This window comes from Sitophilus oryzae, unplaced genomic scaffold (assembly GCF_002938485.1).
Source record: "Sitophilus oryzae breed Bouriz unplaced genomic scaffold, Soryzae_2.0 scaffold_576_pilon_pilon, whole genome shotgun sequence".
Classification (NCBI taxonomy): Eukaryota; Metazoa; Arthropoda; class Insecta; order Coleoptera; family Curculionidae; genus Sitophilus; species Sitophilus oryzae.
In genome coordinates, this window is record NW_022147169.1 from 321,608 (window position 1) to 343,568 (window position 21,961).

Sequence of the window (21,961 nt, forward strand, 5' to 3'; positions counted from 1 at the left end):
TATGTTTAAATAAACTTTTCAAATTTCAATCCTTCATATTTTCTCAATGACTCTACCGATTTTCAAAAACGAAGCGGGAAAATATAGAGAATAAAAAGCTCTTTTCATTGCGGCGCCACTTGACCCCCCTTCCCATTTGAAAAAAGTTGGGGGATGACACCCCCGCTTAGAGGGTTGAATATTTTGCAATCATTTTTGGGGCAAAAGTTGTCCCCTCACAAACAAAATTGACGTGTTTTTAGATTTTCTGAAAAAAAATTACCCTGGCCGTTATGCCTGTTATGCGTTTTCGATGGGCCACCCTGTATATATGCATGTGAGGTAGGGGGCTGAAACTCGGAATGTAGATGGGTTTTTTTGTCACTAATGACACAATATTGTAAACAAAAATTAAAGCACGACATGTTACAGCAAAAAATTAATTTTATACTTACCTTCAAATCAGATCGACAATAAAAATGCACAAACAAAAGGCTATCAACTTCTGGCAAAACAAAATGCGATTAAAGTATTACGTCGTTTGCTTATTGTTAAACTTGTTTTCATTTTTAGTACATTTAATCAAAGATTTTGTTACTCCAGCTGCTAGTTTTTAACTTAATTTATTAATTTGCAACAAATATTAAACAACAATAAAGAATTGAATGCATAAAAAAACAATAGCACTTCACTTCAGGTAAGTTTGTTTTGATAGTATTATATTTCTTCATTGTTATACACAATTAGGGACATCAATCTCGAAAAGTTTTCATTAACTCGGGATTTTCAAGATCTCTAACGGATAATACTAATCGCAGAGTCCCGGGATTTGATGTCCCCAAAAAAATCAAATAATATTACTTTTTTAATATCTATCTTAAAACACGAAAATTAACAAAAAAAGTTCTTAAACGAAAAAGTCTTCTCAGCAAAGTAGATAGTAAAAAATCAGTTTTAGGTCTATAAGTTTTTATAAAAACAAATGCGTCCAATTTTTTTTCTCCCAGGCTCGAACCTATTTTATTATATAAAAACCTTGCCAAACAGAAACATCTCTTAGATTCCACCCTTGTAGCCTGAATGGTTAACAAAAAATCGAAGGAACGAATACCACCATTTGAGTATGATCCGATTTCTTGAGAATGAATGATATCGGACAATCGCATCTTATCATTTATTTTGTTCCAATTTGTATGGACATGAGCTTCAAACATTGTTCTAATGCCTTCTGCAGATTAACCACCAAGGGTTCATTTTCTTCTTTTCTCATAACTTCAGCAATAGGAAACTCATCCCCGTCGTTGTCGTTGCTGATTTCTGTTCTGAGTGCATCTTCTGCGGATGACCTCCATTGCTGTTGGGTATATTCTTATGGGTCCTTATGGCTGTGATGCATGCCAGCTTCAGCATTTTGCACAGGTTTTGCCTTGCTGTAGGTTACTCTGGATTTGTATACCAAGCAACTGCTCCAAAAGTAACCATGTGTCTTATACTATCATGGTATATATCCAGCACAAAAACTATACACATGCTGTGCACCGTAACAACATTTGATGTATTTTTTTCATAACAAGGGGCCGTCCTCTGCCGGAAACACTGCGACCTGTGAGGCCTATTATTGTGTATGTCCCCCTTCTATATCTGCACCCATTCTCCTATCCCTGTGCCCTGCACTACCTTATGCAGGTCCTTGTCCGTTCTAGCCTGGCTTTCCCAAATAAAAAGTGTCGCTTGCGATCCAGAGCCTCGCAATGACAAATTATGTGCTCCGCTGTTTCCGGATCTTTATCGCAGAGTCTACAGCAAAGACTTTCTTGATACAGGTTGAGCTTGTTCAGGTAACACTTGACAGCAATGTGTCCTGTCAAGAGGCCTGTTTTAATCCGTACTTTATTCCTGCTAAGCATTAGCAGTTCTTTTGCGGTTTTAGAGCTAGGTCCTTGGATAAAAGTCTCGCTGTGCCTGTGCCCCTATCTGTTTTTCCAATGGACATTGTGCTTTTCCCTGATCCAGAGTTTTAGTGCACTACGGGCCATACATTTGGGTATTCCCAGTACTGGCTCTGGACCAAGATAATATGTAATTTCATGTTAAAAATATAGTTGTCAAACGACACCACAATCGAATTTTTAGCATGAATGGGATCAGTATTTCTTCCTCTAAGATTTTATGTAACAATCGGAAAACACAACTTAATTAAAAAATACGTCAAAGCAATAATTTTGAACAAATGAGTAATTTTTATATCATATAAGTAAACCTAAAATAATGCAAGCCCACAAGACCGCAAAAATCTTGCATGCCTGGTCTTGGTATTAATCTTGCATAAGTCTACTGGGCCTGTCTGGGTCTTGATCTTGCAAATCTAATGCTAGTCTTGTTCTTTGTGTTGCGGAAGAACAATACCAAGATCTTTCTCGCTAATCATTAGCGAAGAGGCTAAAATAGAGCCCTAAAAACTCGTTAGCCATCGGCTGTGAATAGGAAAAATAATGTCGAATTAATAAATTTTCTAGAAACTTTTTGGAAATCTGAAAGAAACAAGCTGGTTTTTTTTAGGTATTCCTTTGTGGTTCCAAACCGAACCAAACAGATTAAAGTAAAGGCCTAAGAGATATAGTTTAAGTATATATCGGTTTTTACAGCAGTTATGGTAAAACTCCTTGTTGGTGTGGCGGTAACATTGTTACTGCAAACTACTTCAGGTAAAGCGGATAAGGAATTCCAAACCTCTACCTTATGATCCCGGTAATATGACACGCTATCGTTAAGTACTATGGCTAATTTATTTCTGCGATTTTATTGCAATAATCGAATTATTATTTTTTTAAAACAATTTTTTTTTCAATATTCCATCTGTACTAAAAATAAAATAATAAACTTTTAGAATGGCAAGGTTGAATATTGTTATTATAGGTTAGTCTGTGTTGTTACCTATACAGAGTTATTCGCCACATTCGACACGGAATATTGTAGCCAAGCTACAATATTCCGTGTCTAGAGGACTACTAAAGTTGTATTTTTTAAATGGAACACTCTGCATATTATTATATTTTTAGTTTCTACGATTAAAATAAATATAAATTTAATTGAGTTTACCGCATTGAATCTTCATCATCAGCCATCATCAGCCAGCCCTTTGCGTCCACTGCTGGACATAGGCCTCCCCCATTTGCGCCCACTGTTGCCTATTTTGTGCGCTCTGGATCCAGTTATTGGTGATCCTTTTTATGTCGTCAGTCCATCGTGTTGGTGGTCTTCCCTGGTTTCTTTTGTCAGCTCTCGGTCTCCATTCGAGCAGTGTTTTGGTCCACCTACCATCGGTCACTCGAGCCACATGTCCAGCCCACTTCCACTTGAGTGTAGCGATTCGTGACACAACGTCGATGACGCCTGTTCTCGCACGTATATCCTCGTTGCTTATATGATCCCGCAAAGACACTCCAAGCATTGATCTTTCCATTCGTCGCTGTGCCACTCTGAGCCTCTTAGCAGATGCGATGGTCAGTGTCAAGGTCTCAGCTCCATACGTCATAACCGGTAGTACACATTGGTTGAAAACCTTTCGTTTTAGGCAGATTGGCTGGTCGCCCTTAAACACATCTTTTAACTTTCCATAGGCGGCCCAAGACAGGGTTATACGTCTCTTCAGTTCGCATGTCTGATTGTCTCTTGTGATCTGTATCTCGTGTCCCAGGTAGTTATACCTATCCACAAGCTCCACCTCACTGTCACCCACAACAATATTTCCACTGGGAACCAGGTTGGTCATGAATTTGGTTTTTGAGAAGTTGATCTTCAGACCAACCCCGATACACACCTCCCGCAATTCTCGGAGCATCACTTCAGTATCCCTTAGGTTGTCGGATAATAAAACAATGTCATCAGCAAAACGCAAATTTGTGAGGTTCTTGCCATCAATCATCAGTCCCTTCCCCTCCCAGTCGAGTTTTTTAAAGGCACTCTCCAAAACGGCGGTAAATAATTTCGGTGATATAGTATCTCCTTGACGAACGCCCCTGCCTATCGGTATGGTTTTAGTGTTCTCGTGTAGTTTTACCGTCATCGAGGCGTTTTTATAGATATTGTAAATAAGCCTTGTGTATCTATAGTCCACCCGACATTCTTGCAAGGACCTTATCACTGCATCCATTTCTACTGTATCGAAAGCTTTCTGGAAATCGACAAAAGCAAGTACAAGCGGCCTGTTGTATTCAATGGATTTTTCTATTATAATTTTAATACTCTGGAGATGGTCATTGGTTCCGAACCCTGCACGGAAACCCGCTTGCTCTATCGGTTGGTAAAAATCCAATTTCTTCTCGAGTCGTGTTGTTATTATCCTCGTAAACAGTTTATAAAGGTGGCTAAGCAGACTTATCGGTCTATAGTTTTCTAGATCTGCTATGTCCCCCTTTTTGTGAAGTAGTATTACTACAGCATTGTACCACTTCCCAGGCAGAGTACCATCAAAAAGGCAAAGGTTGAAAAGATCCACAATCTTCTGAAGCAAACATTCACCACCAATCTTAATTGCATCTGCGACCACACAATCCTCGCCGGGAGATTTATTATTCTTGGTGTTCCTTAAGGCTAGTTCCATTTCTTCAAGTGTGATATCTGGTAGTGTTTCTGACCCTTGATTTACGATGCCCTTTGTCCATGTCAATATCTCTGGTTCGACTTCTGAATCCTGTGTCCCTTCCCCCCGACTTCGGTACAGCAGTCTATAAAAGTCCTCAACTATCTTTAAGATCTCCTCCCTGTTGGTCGTGATATATCCCTGATGGTCTCTGATTTTTGTTATTCCAGCTGTTCCGCTTTGAAGACTCTTTCGTAGCACTTTCATGCTTTTGTTATTTTCTATTGTCCGTCGAATCTCGTTTTGATTAAATGTTCTGAGGTCGCGCCTAATGGCCTTTGATATCTGTTTGTTTATATCTCTTAATTCGTCGAAAGTAGTCAGCTGTTCACTTCTCATGGCCCGTCTTTTATCCATAAGTCTCTTGGTAAATTTACTGAGTTTTTCTTCTCTTTGTATCTTGGGGCAGTACCTGTTTTGACTCTCTAACAACGCATTTGTGATGTTTTCGTTTAAACCGTCAATACTGTTCTCCTGCGTGTAATCCTGTAGCTGTTCTGTGATACAGCGCTGGAAACTTTCTAAATCTGCCGGCTTTGTCCATGATCTACTACCAGCCTTTTTAATCATTTTAAGGCGTTCTTTTCCTGTGTTAAGTTCAATTCTGGCTCGCACTAGTCGATGGTCGCTTCCTGTGGTTAGTTTATTCAACACCGTCAGGTCTTTAACTATATGCCTTTTATCGGTAATGATGAAGTCTATTTGATTCTTAGTTCGCCCGTCCGGGCTTTTCCATGTCCATTTTCTAGCAGACCTTTTTTGAAAGAAACTATTCATTTGAAACAAGTTGTTTTGCAGTAAGAAACCGAGCAGTGTTTCCCCACGCTCGTTTCTGTCCCCCAGACCGAAACCCCCCAGTGAAATCTCCGTAGGATCGGACTTTGTTCCCATTTTGGCATTAAAGTCTCCGCACAAAATAGTAAAGTGTGTTCGTTCGTCTTTAAGAGCAAAATCCACATCGTCATAGAATATATCCACCTCTTCATCGGGATGATCGGTCGTCGGTGCGTAGACCTGAATGATCTTGATTTCATATCTGGTGTTGAGCCTGAGAACCAGATATACAACCCTGTTTGAGATTTTCTTGAGAGACACGATGTTTTGCCTATGTCGTTTGTGTATTAGAAAGCCGGTTCCACCAAAAGAGCTATTCTCGTCTCCCACGAAGTAGAAGCTGTGTCCGGATTTCAAGTTAACTAAGTGTTCGCCACGCCTTCTGATTTCGCAGAGGCCAACCACATCCCACTTGATGTGATCGAGTTCATATTCAAGTTCTGTCAATCGTTCTTCTGACAACAGCGATCGTGCATTGTATGTGGCAACATACATCGTAGTGTTTGTCTTTCTCTTCGCCAAATGTTTGTCCCCCCCAGAATCCGTGGGACAGACTGATTTAACATCAATGCGAGATTCCGAATTTTTATTTCCACTCGCCTGGGGTAATCTTGTTTTTACAGTTGGCATGTTCATAGGGGGTATTTAGCCATTAAACACCACGTTGGCAAGACGTCTTGGTGAGTATGTGATTCAGCCGCCCATTCTGGGTCAGACGCTGTTTGCAGCCGCTCATTCTGAGTCAGACGCTGCGATTTCGCCATATCTGGCTACCCTCACTTAGTTTAGCCCGCAGGTGGATGCGGTTTACCGGGATGTGGCACGTGGAGCCATAAAGTGAGAGCTGGGTGTCCTGTGAGGACTAGTCATCGCCGACCACTCAACGATCAGATCGCTGAGTGCCACCGTCCTTGATGAAAAGTACTACCTCTCCAGCACAACCCCATACACCCCCTTGAATCTTACCTTTCTGAAATTTTCTGAAAACCGATTTTGTGAAAAACTCAATGTGTCAATGTCAATTTTTAATCATCTGCTGATGATGCTAACATGGTTAACGAAACGCGCGTCCAGCATTAAAGTAAAAGTATTTTGGTGTATTGTTGGTTTATTGTGGTGATTTAGTGTTTTATTTTGCTGTGTAACACCAAAGGTTTCAACCCCCAACTGTAATATACAATACTCCGTGTCGAATGAGGTGAATAACCCTGTATATTATTTAGGTACGAAATCTACGCTCATTACTCTCACACGTACATTGTTGTGTTCGGATTAAGTCAAATCGGAATTAAGATTTTATCGGGTTGCATGAAATTCTACAATAAAACAATACCCAATTTCATATTGTAGCTATTACGGCCAAAAGCTTAAAACTTAATTCCAATGTACGTATCAGAACTAGACAAGAATGGGTAGCACAACCTCCATCCAAAAGACTGCCTAGCCTCCCTAGAGCTGTGCCGAATATTGTTGTATATCAAACAGCGACGGACACGTGCAAATCCCATGCCCAATGTGTATTTAGAGTTAGGTAAGTAAATTTAAAAGCATTTAGGCGTACACATCAAAGAAAAAAGTAAATGCAGAGACACTCAATAGACTTAGTAAGTTTTGTCAATTGCAGCATCACTATATTAAAGTGAGGTGGGGATATGACGTGTGTGGTGCATCGGAACACGGAATATAGAGAATCCCATCTAAATTTGAAAAGGTAAAATACCTATTATGTCCCCGGATGATTTCATGAAAAATCGTATTAGACTTTTTTGAAGAGGCGTTCTCTAGAATTTCATTTTATTTGGAAAAAGCATCTAAAAGCTATTTGCAAAAATCTACTTTCAAATTACTAAATATTTATAACACGGCCAAGAAAAAGCTCCAATTAAAATACCAGCAAAAATATGATTTTGTCATTGTCAAATTCGATATCACATTCCTTCCCTTTCCACTCTGGGGCTTTGACTCTGGGGCAACTTTTATAGTTCCTTATCCCGCTAGAGGCGCACCGGTCGCACCAAAAATTGCCGCTACTTTATTTCAAATATTCTCGCCCAATAAGAACAAAGATTTAGTTTTTAGTTTGCCACGTGTTTGCCATTTTGTAAGAGAGGTAATCAAAGGTAAATTTTACCTTTCGATGTGTCTGTTTCTAAATCAGAAGTGTGTTTATCAAAAACAATAGAGTTTGTTTCATAATTTTTAGTGCGGTTTATTAAAGACGATTACCCACGATTTGCCACCGTTCTGTTTTCCTTTGTATTTTTGTTCTGCGTGAAATAAAATTCACCATCACCAGTCCGTCGCTTTGTGGTGTTTCCAAGTGCTTAAAGAATGGAACGAAAGATCATTGCTTTCCGAATCCGGAAAATTGTTTGCCCCAGTTTGTTATTTCGGTGATACGCAGCTAAAACAAATTTATAGAAAATAATATGCCACTAGAGAATTTTTTTAAAGATTATCGACATTTTACAACTGAAGATTATACTTTTAATGGCCAATCTATACTAATATATAAAATCCTTAAGTGACTGACATACTGATTAATCACGATCCTGCTCAAACCACTCAACGTAAGAAGCTCAATTTTGGTATACAGGTTGATTCTAGGGTATAGAGGTTCGATAAGAAGGGATTTTTCGAAATTCCAGTTCCAAGAGGATGAAACCACCCCTCAAATATTACAATATTTTTTTATTTAAAAAACGGTCAAGTTTCCGAAAAAAACGCTTAAACACGTATATTTTATTTTGTTTTTTTACATATTTTAAGATTTTTTAAAAATTTATACAGGTAGTTTCGAAAAATCTGGTCATTGATTAATCACGATCCTGCTAAAAGCGCTTGACGTAAAAAGCTGATTTTTGGAAAAACAGATTGACTTTAGGGTGTAGAGGTTCGATAAGAAGGTATTTTTTGAAACTCGAATTCTAAGGGGGTAAAACTATCCCTCAAATATTAAAATATTTTTTATTTAAAAACCGGTGAGTTTTTCTGAAAAACTCTTAAACACGTATATTTTATTTTGTTGTTTTACATATTTTAAGATTTTTTATAAATTTATACAGGGTGTTTCATAAAATATGACCATTGAGTAATCACGATTTTGCTTAAACAGCTTGACGTATAAAGCTGATTTTTGGCAAACGGATTGACTGTGGATGTAGAGGTTCGATAAGGAGGGGTTCCTCGAATCTCAAGTTCCAAGAGGGTGAAAACGCCCCTCAAAAATTACTAAAATTGTTATTTAAAAAACGGTTAGTCTTTCGGGAAAACGCTTGGACAAGCATAATTTATTTGTTTTTTTACATATTTTAAATTTTTAAAAAAATCATACAGGGTGTTCAAAAAGTTGGGTAATTTCTTAACTACGATTCTGCTTAAACTGCTTGACGTAAAAAGCTTATTTTTGGCAAACGGATTTTTCGAAATTCGAATTCCAACGAGATGAAACTACCCTTCAAATATTACCAAGTTATATAATAATATCGGCATATTGTTTTTTCTCATGCTGACATAAATGTGAGAACATTTTATCCAGTTTGTATGTTAATGGAAATTCTTGCTTTGCTTTATCATCACCATTACAAATGATTAATTCGACCCGAACGAATTCGCTGGTACACGCTAGTTAAAATATAAAACACTTCCGACAGTAAATTTGCCAGGTAGATTTAGTTATGAAAGCGCCTATCTAATATGTTAATAGTTTATATAGTTTTTAGAAGCGAGGGTTGCTGGATGAGACGTACTCTCCCAAATTTATATCTGGTTCAGGTCCTCAGAATTCCATCTTGAGGCCTCTGTTATTTTTAATATAGGCAGCTGATTTACCACTCTAACATGGTTATGTACGCTGATATTTCACATTTTTGATTCTTTTGATTTGAATTCAACTTGACAAAAACGTAAATAAAGCTTTAGACCTAATACTAAACTATGCAAAATTTTATCACTAGATATTATTCCGGATAAAACTAAAACTTCTACCTATTTTTTACATGCAGTATTAAATATTTTTTTTAAGATTTCGAAATGAACATTATAGTTTAATGTATATTTAAGTCTAATAATTAAATAAATGTTTTTTAATGTAAATATTTGTGTTGATTTCCTAATTATTCTCAATAGAAATTAATTCAAGCTACTAGCTCTAGTTAATCCTAAGTTTTGTCTGTTAATTTAAAGACAAAACTTAGGTTTAACTAGAGCTTGTAACTTAATAGTTGAAATCTCTCTCTCTCTCTCTCTCTCTGATTATAAAATTGGAAAGAAGAGCGATTCAAATAAAAGCGCTTTCTAATGTCGGTAATGCAGGTTTCTTTAATGTGCAAAGAACCGTTCCTTATCCCACTAGATGCCACTAAAATACGGCACCCACAATAACATGGGAGTGGGCGATCTAAAAGTTGTCTATGGTCACGTTTTTTTTTTGTTTGAAAGAATTTAAGTGATTTGGAAAGAATGGTTATTTTTTTCTAAATTGGAATAATCATCTTCAACATGAAGAATATTCAAGTTATTGTTTTTTTCTTCCTGTTCAATTATTTTTGTCTTCACAACCTAGTTTATTCTCTAAACTGTTGATTTATTCGTTATAGGCTTTCCAGAGACTATTTGGTACTTTCAATTTTTTATAAACAAAATGTGACATCGAATTTGACAATGGCACGATCACATTTTTGCTGGCATTTTAATTGTAACTTTCTCTGGGCCGTATTATAAATTTTACTAATAGGTAGATTTTTGCAAATACCTTTTAAATGACTACCTACTCCAAATGAAACGAAATTCTAGAAAAAAGTACAACTTTAACGCCGCTTCAAAAAAGTCCAATACAACTTTTACATAAAATTAACTAGTTCCAAACAAATTTAAAAAATCAATCCTTATTTCTTCATATATGTTCATATATGTTTATAATTTTCAGATACTTACAAACATATGATATTGAAAGCAGAAGCATGAGCGATATTGCATACAATTTTCTGGTCGGTGGAGACGGTGCCATCTACGAAGGCAGAGGATGGAAGTTTCATGGTGATCATAATGAAGAGTAAGGATAAATAGTTTGATTATTAGGATCAGGACAAAATTAAACGTATCTCTTAGAACGTAAGGGTACGTCCGTAGTACACCGGTTTCCCACTTCTCGCTTTATCACGACAGGCTACCGGTGAAAAATAGAGAAATAGAAACAAATGTATAGTGTGACCAACGGATCTATAGCTACAAGGTATCGGCAGGGGAACGCAGTTGTAAACAAAACACGCCCAATTTCATTCATAAAATAGGCATGGGCGTACGGTGTTTTATGAAAATAATGTGTATCATAAATATAATATTCAGATTAATAATTTTTTCAAAAAACTTTATGCTGTTTGAATCGTTACTGTTGAGTTAGCAAATAAACACTAAAAGCTTTTATTAAAGCTCCCGTAAATATTTTGAATCATTTTATTATTATGTGTTGTTAATATAATAGAAGAAATATTGGGGTTGGAACCTTTGGTCTTACACAGCAAAATAAAACACTAAATCAGTACAATACACCAAAACACTTTTAATTTTACGTTTCGCTAACCATGTCTGCCATCAGCAGATGATCAAGACTGAGTCTTGAGGTGTATTTATTTATATATCTGTACTAACTATTTAATTTTTTTCTATAATACATAATTTTAGATATAATTATTTCCAGCCAAAAAAAAATCTTGAAAATAGTTAACTTTGGAAGCGCAAACAAAACATAATTTTACTCACCAGTAGATCCAATATTGCCTATTGCACCAGATATGGTATCGCTCCGCCAGCACTTTTTAAAGGTTAGGTCATTGTCTACCCATATGTTTCATCCCTTTGAATAAGAAGACTAAGGAAGGAGCATATCAAAAATCTTAGGTACACCGCGATGGGCCTCAAATATGGCCGACTTAAATTCCGGTTTATCAGTGTCGTTCTAATTTTATTTAAAAAATGTAAAACTATGATGTAGGGTAGACGTGGGGTAGACTCAATAATTTGTTGTTTTATTTTACGTTGTGAATAAATGTTGGTTGTTATTAAAATTGTTATAAAAATATATAATTCTAATAAAAATAGATAAGATATAATAAGTATTTATTAACACAAACATCCGATACGGTACTGAAGCAGGTAAGTCAAATTAACGTATCTAAATTCTTTGACATCTAATCTTTGACAAGTAATAAATAAAAGCTAAAATGCAAGAAAAATATATAATTTAGTTAATTTAAGTGAATTTCATAAATGATCGGTTTACTACACGTATGTATATTATATAGTCACTTACTAGCGAAAAGTTGTTCCATTATTTCACTCAATTTTTGCCGAGATCTACCGCACGCTACACAACCAACTATTTTAGAGTCTTTTTCGATAAGTCGCGATAGTGTCACTGTTAATTTAAGTTCTGCCACAATTTCCATCTAGATTTACTACCTTTATACAACTATCAGTAGTAGAATAAATAATAAATAACATAAAATAAGCTTCGTAAAGACTGACAAATCCACAAAATTTCAAATCAAATTCAAATGTGTCAAATAAATCGTCAAAGAGAACTGTCAAGGATCCCCACCCTAGAGAGCTTTTATGGTGGCTTTTCCGCCCACGATGCATGAATACATGGATAGCATTATGCTCCTTCCTTAGTCTTCTTATTCAAAGGTTTCATCCAAATAGATAATACTTGTCTATATATTCGAATTTCGCGTATATATTTATATCTCTCTCTGCAATTTAATGGGCCGCTCCATTAATATTTATCTGTTATTTTGACATTTACGCCAAAAAAATTCATTTGATTTTAATAACCCCCTTAGCGTTTCCCTGCCAAAGGAAAATTCGATTCTTCCTGCAATTTTTGCAAAAGCTTTCTAATTGTGGGGACGAGTTTGAATTCGAGATAAAATCTATTTATCAAATTCCTGACCACTTGGAAAAAGTCGTCGAGCGTTTCAACAGCAGTCTCACGTGGTCGTTTCTTTCCAGGGCTGGATATCATTTTATCGGGGTTAGTTTCCAGCCTTTTTTTATCTTCTGTGTGAATTTTTTTTATAGCCGATACGCTAACTCCGGTATAAAGAAATATCCGCTCAAGTTTTCGTTTAAGCGGCAACTTAAGCGAACTCTCTGTAGCTTCTTCGTCGCAAACCCTATTATGAACACAAGGAAATAAACCAAATGAGATTTCATCCACGTTTATTTATATTTATTTTAGTTAGCTAAAATATTTAGGTAAAATGTGTGCTTTTTATTTTAGCCAATATTTAATTTTAATATTCTAATTATATTATTATTATTCTACTTACCTATATAAATTAGCTATTATTTCTCTTGTCTGACTATGTAGCGTCTTACCCTTAACAAATTTATTCATTTTAAAATACAAATATACGATCAAACTTGATATTAATAATTAAAAACTACGAACGAAAAACATTATAACAAGATAACAAAACAATAAAACACAACTATCAAATATACGAAAAATATAGGAATAAAGTTTAGGATAACCGGTATAAAATAATGAAATAAAGTAATAATGATCAAGAGAATGACACCGCCACTGGATATTTCAATAGTATTCAATATTCCTACTCTTTTCAGAAGAGACCGTGAAGTTGGGGATAAAGCAAGCGAATAGGAAAGGCGTAAAAGCCATTGCAACCGCGTGGTAACAAATCCTGTGACGTACTCTCGCCAATCATGTTCGATGAAAAGGCGGCCATGTGCGGCGATGCCGGTTTGCCAATGATATCGTTGAAAAATCTTCAACTTTCATAATAAGCAGATTATACAGAATGAAAGAAATAAGTTATTAAATAAAACATATCGAACAATATGAACTACGTATTGATTTCATGAACGCGAATAATACTTTTTTGTATCAGTTTAATATGAACATTACCACTAGCTAATAATAAGACATGATAGATCACCACGGGATAGCTCCATGATGCCAAAAGACATTACACGGAAAAAAATTGTAAGAGGCAGTTCTAAAAAAATATAACTAGACCTTACAAACAAAGGTAACTATAGGGACAGCAACAAAAAAGTTACCTCAAGCTTGCAAAATTGTTATTGATAAAATAAAAAAAAATATAAAGTTATTATTTACATTTTGTTCATTACAATGTAATTATTGTTACCAAAAGTTCCATTAAAAGGATATTACAATTTGTAAGAGAATTTATTACAAAAATATGTGACTTGTTAATAAATTGTAATTCGTTCTCTTCCAATTTGTAAGTCAATATACAAAATCGAATTGAACTCTGACTGTACTTTGTAGACGCTTATATGGCAAAAACTAAATGGATATTCCCATAGACTTAAAATAAAACATAGACTGAGCATCTCATTCATAAATAGCTAGAACATGCGGTCAAACAATGTCTTGTTATTGTTGTGTTATTGTTTTAGGTTATAACGAGTGCGACACGAGCGATAGATAGGTTGTCTCTGTCGTAACGGTCGTTCCCTGACGACTCTACCGAGAAACACAACACTGTCTTTCGTTTCTCAAGTACACCTGAACTCTCCGTATCATAGCCGGGTAATTTTTTTATTTTAATGAAGCTGTAATTAAATTAAAGATATATCGTATTTAAACGTTTTTATATTTTATTAAGATTTAGGACAGGTTTTTTAAATAAAAGTTTAGAAAAAACGTCTTAGAGTCCAAAAAGGATAAAAATAATAAAATACACGTTATAGAAGAAATTTTATAATCGAAATTACGTAATTTTTGAAATTAATATAATAAATTATTAATTTTAGTCAAATATTTACAACCCCTAATATTAATCAAAACAGGATCTATTCCACAGATATAATAGAATCGGCGACAGGGAGAGAAAAAAAATGATTGTTGTAATTTTTTTTCTGGTTAAGTGATGTCTTATGTAAATTAGAGAAAACATAAATCTGTTCCATTAAAGCAAGGAAGGTGATAGGAAGTAGATAAAATAAAAACTACATTTATTTAACTTGGTACTGTCTTCATTATACCGGGTGCGTCCCAAAAGTGGCTCATCCCCCTTATTTTTTTTATATTTTCAAATAAAAAATCAAGATTTAGTATGTTAGTATATGACATAAATTAGGATTGATTGACGCATTCAATTGTTTTTGGTCACTTCCTGTTTCACCGGAAATGACTATAACTTTTAATTTTTAAACGGCACCCTCGGTATATTTCTACTTTATTCGATAGAAAATGACACTCTGAATAGAATGACATATCATATGTCAACTTTTGACGTTTTCGCATATGGTTTAATTGTAATTGTAACACAAGTGTGTGGTATCAATATATTCATAAGAAAATGCTTTTTCCAAATATGCTAATGAGTCACCCTTGTTGCATTTGAAAAAATTGACATATGTATGATTAAAAATACGATTTGTATATCTTTTAACCGGCCTAGACAAGACACGAAACCTATTAGACGATCATAACTATTTTTCCAAGGCTCCTTGATTAAAACTTAGTGTTTTTAACAACACCATGGCACCCTGGATTGAAATTTAAAATACAATTTGTTTTTAAGCGACAATGTCAAAAGTTGACATATGATATGTCATTCTATTCAGAGTGTCATTTTTTATCGAATAAAGTAGCAATATACCGAGGGTGCCTTTAAAAATCAAAAGATGTAATCATTTCTGTGAAACAGGAAGAGACCAAAAACAATTGAATACGTCAATAAATCCTAATTTATGTCATATACCTACTAACATACAAATCTGTTTTTTTATCTGAAAAAATAAAAAAGTTATAGGGGTGAGCCACTTTTGAAACGACCCGGTATATTAAAAAATATTGTTTCATAATGTAATATCATTTTAAAATTCTTGTATGTTATTTTAGATTCTGAAGATAATTTTAGAATAAACCGGAATATATTTTTAATAAAAATATTATTAATTATTAACAGGGTTATAATTATGATTTTGTTACAATGTAAGTAAGTAAATAATGTAATGTAAGAGAAAAAATTTAGATTTTATATTTTACTAAAATATTATCTAAATAAGCGCCTTTCTACAAAAACGCCACTGACTTCCAATGAGTAAACTGAGAGTTGCCTACCGGTCGAAAGTCGTTTAGATTTAAATGGATTAGTCAAGATTTAAATGGATTATTTAAGTCAAATTTCTTGCAAATTTGGCACTGGCGAACCATATTTTATAGTTCTTGAACAGAAAAAGTCAATAAAATAAACACTTAAGGACTACAAGCTAAGAAAATGCGTTAATACAGCCGGGGACATAGCGGCAACAAAGCTTTACCGCACACGTGCGACGCGTACTACAAGGTAATAAATGAATGAATAGGCTCCCTCGCCTCTAATCGGTTTTGTCATATTGTAAAGAACTTATCCTTTTTAAACAGTATCCGACTTATAATTTAGTAGTATAAGGACTATTTAATACATCTATGGAATATTAAAACCTACTTTATTAAACTGTAGTATTAATATCTCAATATATGTGTATAACAAGAAAAAAATATTGATAATATTAAAGACGTGACAACATAGGCTGGATGAAGAAGGCTCGGTCGACTGTATCCAGAAGTAAACATGTGTACAAAAAAGATTGTTTGACTGCGTTGAGATGTAAATAGTGTAGTCTATATTTTATTTTAAGTCTATGGATATTCCATTTTGAAAGCGAGTTAAGCACCAAAATGTGTGACTTGTCTATACAAATTGCAAGTTGTTTTGTGCGGCAATTTGCTTAAATTTCTTTATAGAGTGCTATTTAAAATGTAGGTAGGTAAGTATGTATGTTTGTCATATTTTTAAGAAAGAAAAATATCAAGTTAAGTGTAAGCACAAAAGCCTAATAAAAAAAGTAGCAGCAAAACAGATAAAACCAAAAATTATGGGCCATTAGAGACATTACCTTTGCAATGCTATAAAGAACGGGTTCAGCGTGGGACGCGATGGCCCAAACTTGATCTGACCTCTGTTGTAAATGGTAGGAGAGCAAAAAAAAGACATTATTCAAAAACTCTTGTATTAAATTGCAAAAATAACTTAACAAAGTGTACAGGATTTTCTTTTAAAGAAATAAGAGGTGATGTTAACAACTCTCTCAATAAAACTTCAACCAAACTAATATTGATTGCAACTAAAACTATTCTTTTACATTGCATGTCGCATACTTACAAAGTATTGATCAGACATAACATGTAACAAACATGTAAACTCTTATAACTAAAGCCCCATACTCACACTTCGCTACTTCACTTCGTTCCTTCCTCGCGTCCCTTCGTCCAAAAATAATATATTTACTATGGGAAAATGTCGATTTTATGCGACTGTGTGTTCCTTCCTCCTTCGTCAAAACGCTACTTCGTCTGTTTACTTCCTCGAAACGCTCCTTCCACGTACTGTCGGTTTTTGGAGGAAGTAGCAAAGGAATTATCACGAACACAAAAAAATATTAAAATATATAAATCGATCTTGGATTTCATTCGTAGCTGATTTCTTGATTTGGCAGTACGTCTGTACAGGGTGTCCCGTTTTCGTGTGTTTTGCAGGGTTTCTCGTTTATGAGTCGAGATACAAAGATGCGATTTTCACATTACGCTGTTACTTTTTTATGAAACTAAAGATGCTACATACAGATATGTCCTAGCTCTCTTACTTCCTAAAATACAGGGCGAATCTGAAATTATTGCATTTTTCGATCCCTTTTGTATCATAACTTATCGAAAAGGTGAAAACGGTCTCTCGTACAGTTTTTCACGTAGAATGCAGTGACGTAACTATTTCTTCGTTGGAATCTGTCTTTTTAAATTGACTAAAACTTATATGTTTTTTAAATATGATATTTTGTATATTATTTTATTTTCCTTGTTACGGGCTTTCTAAAATACTTATTTTCATAAACGGGGTGAAAATGCATTATTTAACTTTATTACATAGTCGGCCGGTTTAAATTACGTAATCAAAACAATCAACTAATTTATTCGACGTAAAATGTTGGTTATTGGCATGTTATTTAAAAGCAGCACAAGTTCAGTTTCCGTGTAGTTTATCAAAATATCACGATGCAAAGCAAAATTATCTGGTAAAATTAAGTTAAATAAACGGCTCTTATTTTATAAGAGCCGTTTAGCAGTTTAGCAGTACCTAAAGAAATAAATATAGAGTATATTATAATTTTCGAAAGCTCATAATAAGGCAAATAAAATAAAAAATAATATATAGAGCGTCCTGTTTAAAAAAAGAGCATAAATTTGAGTCATTTTTCTTTCGTCACTGCCATTCTACCTAAAAAACGAGACACGGACGGTGGGTATATACCTGTACATTTAGATGAACAGTCGAATTTTATAAAAGGTATTTCCAACGACCGCATAGTAAATACCCAATATAATACCAGTAATATCAGGAATACGAGTACAACTTAACAAGTATAGCTAGAGACGTGAGAAATATAAAATAAGAGACGCCACTCGATGCGCAGTGGAGAGCACACAAATTTGATTTAATCAGATTTTTCGTAGCGTAATTGCATCTCTCTTCCGCCGAATGCGTTCTCTCTCTATCGTGTGCTCGACCGATGCTATCCCCAAGTCTCTTCCTATATTTGTCAAACTGTATATCTACAATATTTCTTATATATATTGTAGATATTATATATTGGTATATTTCTATTCCCGCTATTATACCGGGTATTTACCATGCGGTCGTCGGAAACTCCTTTTATTAAAATTAGGATGTTCATCTAAATCTACAGGTATATACATATATACCGAGATTTTATTTATCTACAAATTGGGTACTTACCCACCGCCCATCACTGACCCTTTTCACGTTTTCGATAAGTTATAAGATAATCGAGATACAAAGGTTATCGAAAAATGCAAAAATGTCTACTAATTAAAAAATAAAAAGTAAAAGAAAGAAATAAGAAATAACTTTGAACTAAGAAGGATAAATATGAGTGTAGCATATTTAGTTTCATAATAAGTAGAACAATGATGTGAAAACAGCATCTTTATATCTCTACTCATAAACCAGAAACTCCATAAAACACACAAAATGGGACATCCTGTACATCTAGCAATCGCCAGTCGATATAAAAATAATTCACACACAATAGTCTAAAAAATGGAAGAAAAAAACAATATTGTCTTCATATTTGTGAAAAAATGCATGTCCATATTTATGTAATCGTAGCGACAAAAATAAAAAAATGGAAATAGTGTGCATGATGCCTTTACAAAAATATCTGAAGAAATAGGGATTGACATCATTAACGTTTAATTAGTATGTCATATTTCATGGTTTCGATATAAATTACATAATAAACTTTACTCTATTGTTGACTCGCCTTGTACATTCATACTGATATACCTTGTACATGATACTGAAATATTCGGATTTATTAAAAAAAATATATATTATTAAAATTCAATTTTTATTTTTGACACGACAAAGAATTGCAGTTTTATAAAATAAAAATTATGCGCCTTTCGGATTTTTTAAAATTTTTAGAGGTTACTAGATATTTTGTATTAAACATGTAGCTGCTATATTAAAAATATTTTGTGGTGTGTTGTTGCATAATTGATTAATTTCCAAGCATCGAATAGGCGAAGGAAGGAAACGAAGGGACGAAGGAACGCGAGGAAGTAACGCGAGGAAGTAAGGAGAGGAAGGAGCGAAGTGTGAGTATGGGGCTTAACACTATAAACTAATAAATATGAGCACTACCTACACCTACACTTCTCGATCGGATTACGATTTTTCAACAAGTGAAGTAAATTAAATAGGTCACGGTCACGGAAGGAAAGACCAAACGACGCGACGACGCGACGGGCGACCTACGAACTTCGAACCAAGCGATGATGGCTTCCGCCTCGCAAGGTTGCCAAATCGTCATTATAAAAAATTATTGTTTTTTATGACTATATATCATTTGGTGCGCAAAATAAAGTAAGAATTTTATGTTTCACCATCTCACTAGTGCTAATATAATTGTCCCCCTGCAAGTAAAACTATTTTTTACAATTTTATATCTAGATAATTATTGAAAACAACAACTACGTTACTAAACGTTAATACGTTATCTAAACATACCTATTATACTCAAAATAAGGTGTCGTTTTAACCAAAATAATTCCTTTAATTCCAGATACAACAGTAAAAGTTTAGGAATAGCGTTCATCGGAACTTTCGCCAATGCCAAACCCACCAAGATTCAAAGTATGACGTTTAACAAACTGGTCAATAAAGCGTCGAAAGAAAAACGTTTGAAAAGAGACTACAAACTACTGATCGACAAGGGTTCCGGTGACCAATTGATTGCACTAGTAAAAAATTGGCCACATTTTGCTGGAGAAGTCTAAATTGAATATTTAAAAATACATACAAAGTGGTCCATTTAGCGAGGAAGTCCAATATCGACGTTGTTGACAAAGATATGAAAAAAGTTTTATATAGAAGTTTTATAAAGGTGCATAACCTAAAAATATTTTGTTGTATACAAGGTGTTTTTAAAAAAAATATGATGAAGTTTTAAGTTCTTTTTAAATTGCACCCCCCATTTTTATGTACATAATTTGCTTCTGCATAAGATTCTGCATTCTGCATTCTATATATAGTATACTATTTTTGTTGGAAGCAGTATGCGGTGTTGCCATTCTATTTCTTTTTTACTAAAACTTCTGTTAAAATCACTATATCCGAAAAGTGGTTAAAAACTGGAGTGAATATAACTTTATCAATACTATTAATTTAGCTTAATTTCTAGAACTGTAATATTTATAAACTATGCAGAAATTCTTGGGAATGCCAGTTCAGTTTAAATAATAGACATTATATCTATGTCATATAACACATAACATATAACCGTTTTGTGTACATCTATATGTACTATATTTTGAAAATTGTAGCGTTTTTTTAAATGAAGGAATTATTCAACTTTGTTGGAAATATACTTCAAAGTTTCTCTCTCCATGCAGAAATATTCGTAAACTTTTTGAGGGTGACCTGTGTGTTGTGGGTATAACTTATACCGGGTGTTGCATCGTCGTTGGGAACATAGGAAACCCCATGCAAAATTTGAACTGTCCAGATATTGACTCCTCTATGGATTTTATAGCGAAGTAGTAAATAGACTTTTTAAACGTCTACATTTGGTAAACACACATGCAAAATTTGAACAATTTTAGACAAGCCGATTTTAGGGAATTTGAGTTTAACTTAATCGATTTTTATATTAAAACCAAACAGGTAACAATCAAACACCAGTCAAAAACTGACATACCTTAGGTTTACAAACTATGATTTTGTCATTGTCAAAAGTAATTTAATTTTAATAAAATTTTAATATTTAGTGAAAATTAACCGAAACATGTCAGACACGCTGTCTAAGCTATTTCCCGTGTATTTTATTATGTTCACTTTTTCTTTATGTGTATAACAATAAATTATTACTAGTACTGAATATTAAAATTTTATTAAAATTAAGTTATGTTTGAAAATGACGCTGACAAGTTAAGGAATGTCGGTTTTTGACTGGTGGTTGATTGTTACCTATTCAGTTTTAATTTAAAATTCGATTAAGTTTTTCTCAAATTACCTAAGATCGGTTTGTCCAAAATTATTCAAATTTGGCATGTGTGTTTACCAAATGTAGACCTTTAAAAAGTCTATTTACGACTTCGCTATAAAATCAATAGGGGAGCCAATATCTGGACGGTTCAAATTTTGCATGGGATTTCCTATGTTCCCAACGACGATGCAACACCCGGTATGATATTTACCAAATTCAAAATAAGATCGATTAATTGCATAAACCCCAGTAGTACTTTTTTGTATCAGTTTAATAAGAACGTTATCACTAGCTAATATTAAGACATAATTGATCTCCACAGGATAGCTCTATGATACTAAATAACATTCCAGCTTCCTGCAAACGGTTATTAATGGGCACTTCAAAGGCGCAGAAATATAATAATTCTGTATTAAATTTCAGCGTCGATATTAGCCTTTTCCGAAATCAAACTGCCGCATGCCGCGCCGATGTAATTTAATTCCGCTACATATTCCAATAGTTCTTCTCCGATTTGTATAGCATTGTTATAATTTTCCGAGGGAGTGCACATGATTTTAGTTTTCTCGATGTTTAGCTTATGGCCCAAAGTCTCGTATGCCCAGGTATATGTGTTCAGCATCTAATAACTAACTACTTAGTAGAGAAGTACTCTTTCTGAAGTACTGCTAACGCGGTTCCAGAAGGGGACACATAAAGTTTCTGAGGGTTGTTTTAGTCAGTAAGAGTCTGCCACTACTTCGGTTATCTTACCAAGTGCACATGATGGGTTTTTCCCTCAAAAAAAAATACTTAGTGCTAATAAGCCAACATGTCAAATTATAGTGAACATTAAAGCACTCTCTATAGATGTTGAATAAACGCAACGTTATTTAGTATACTACTGTTAAATCGGAGAAT

General features: G+C 34.3%; 1 protein-coding gene across 1 annotated transcript; it reads left to right on the forward strand.

Annotated features, from left to right (window-relative positions):
• The first annotated feature begins 541 nt into the window (after window positions 1-541).
• Window positions 542-20,139, forward strand: LOC115887535 (peptidoglycan-recognition protein LF-like). Its single transcript, XM_030906996.1, has 5 exons — window positions 542-676; window positions 2,539-2,684; window positions 6,806-6,986; window positions 10,383-10,508; window positions 19,640-20,139. The coding sequence occupies exons 2-5, from the start codon at window positions 2,630-2,632 to the stop codon at window positions 19,851-19,853; spliced, it is 576 nt and encodes a 191-aa protein (XP_030762856.1). The 5' UTR covers window positions 542-676; window positions 2,539-2,629; the 3' UTR covers window positions 19,854-20,139.
• Window positions 20,140-21,961: the final 1,822 nt, after the last annotated feature.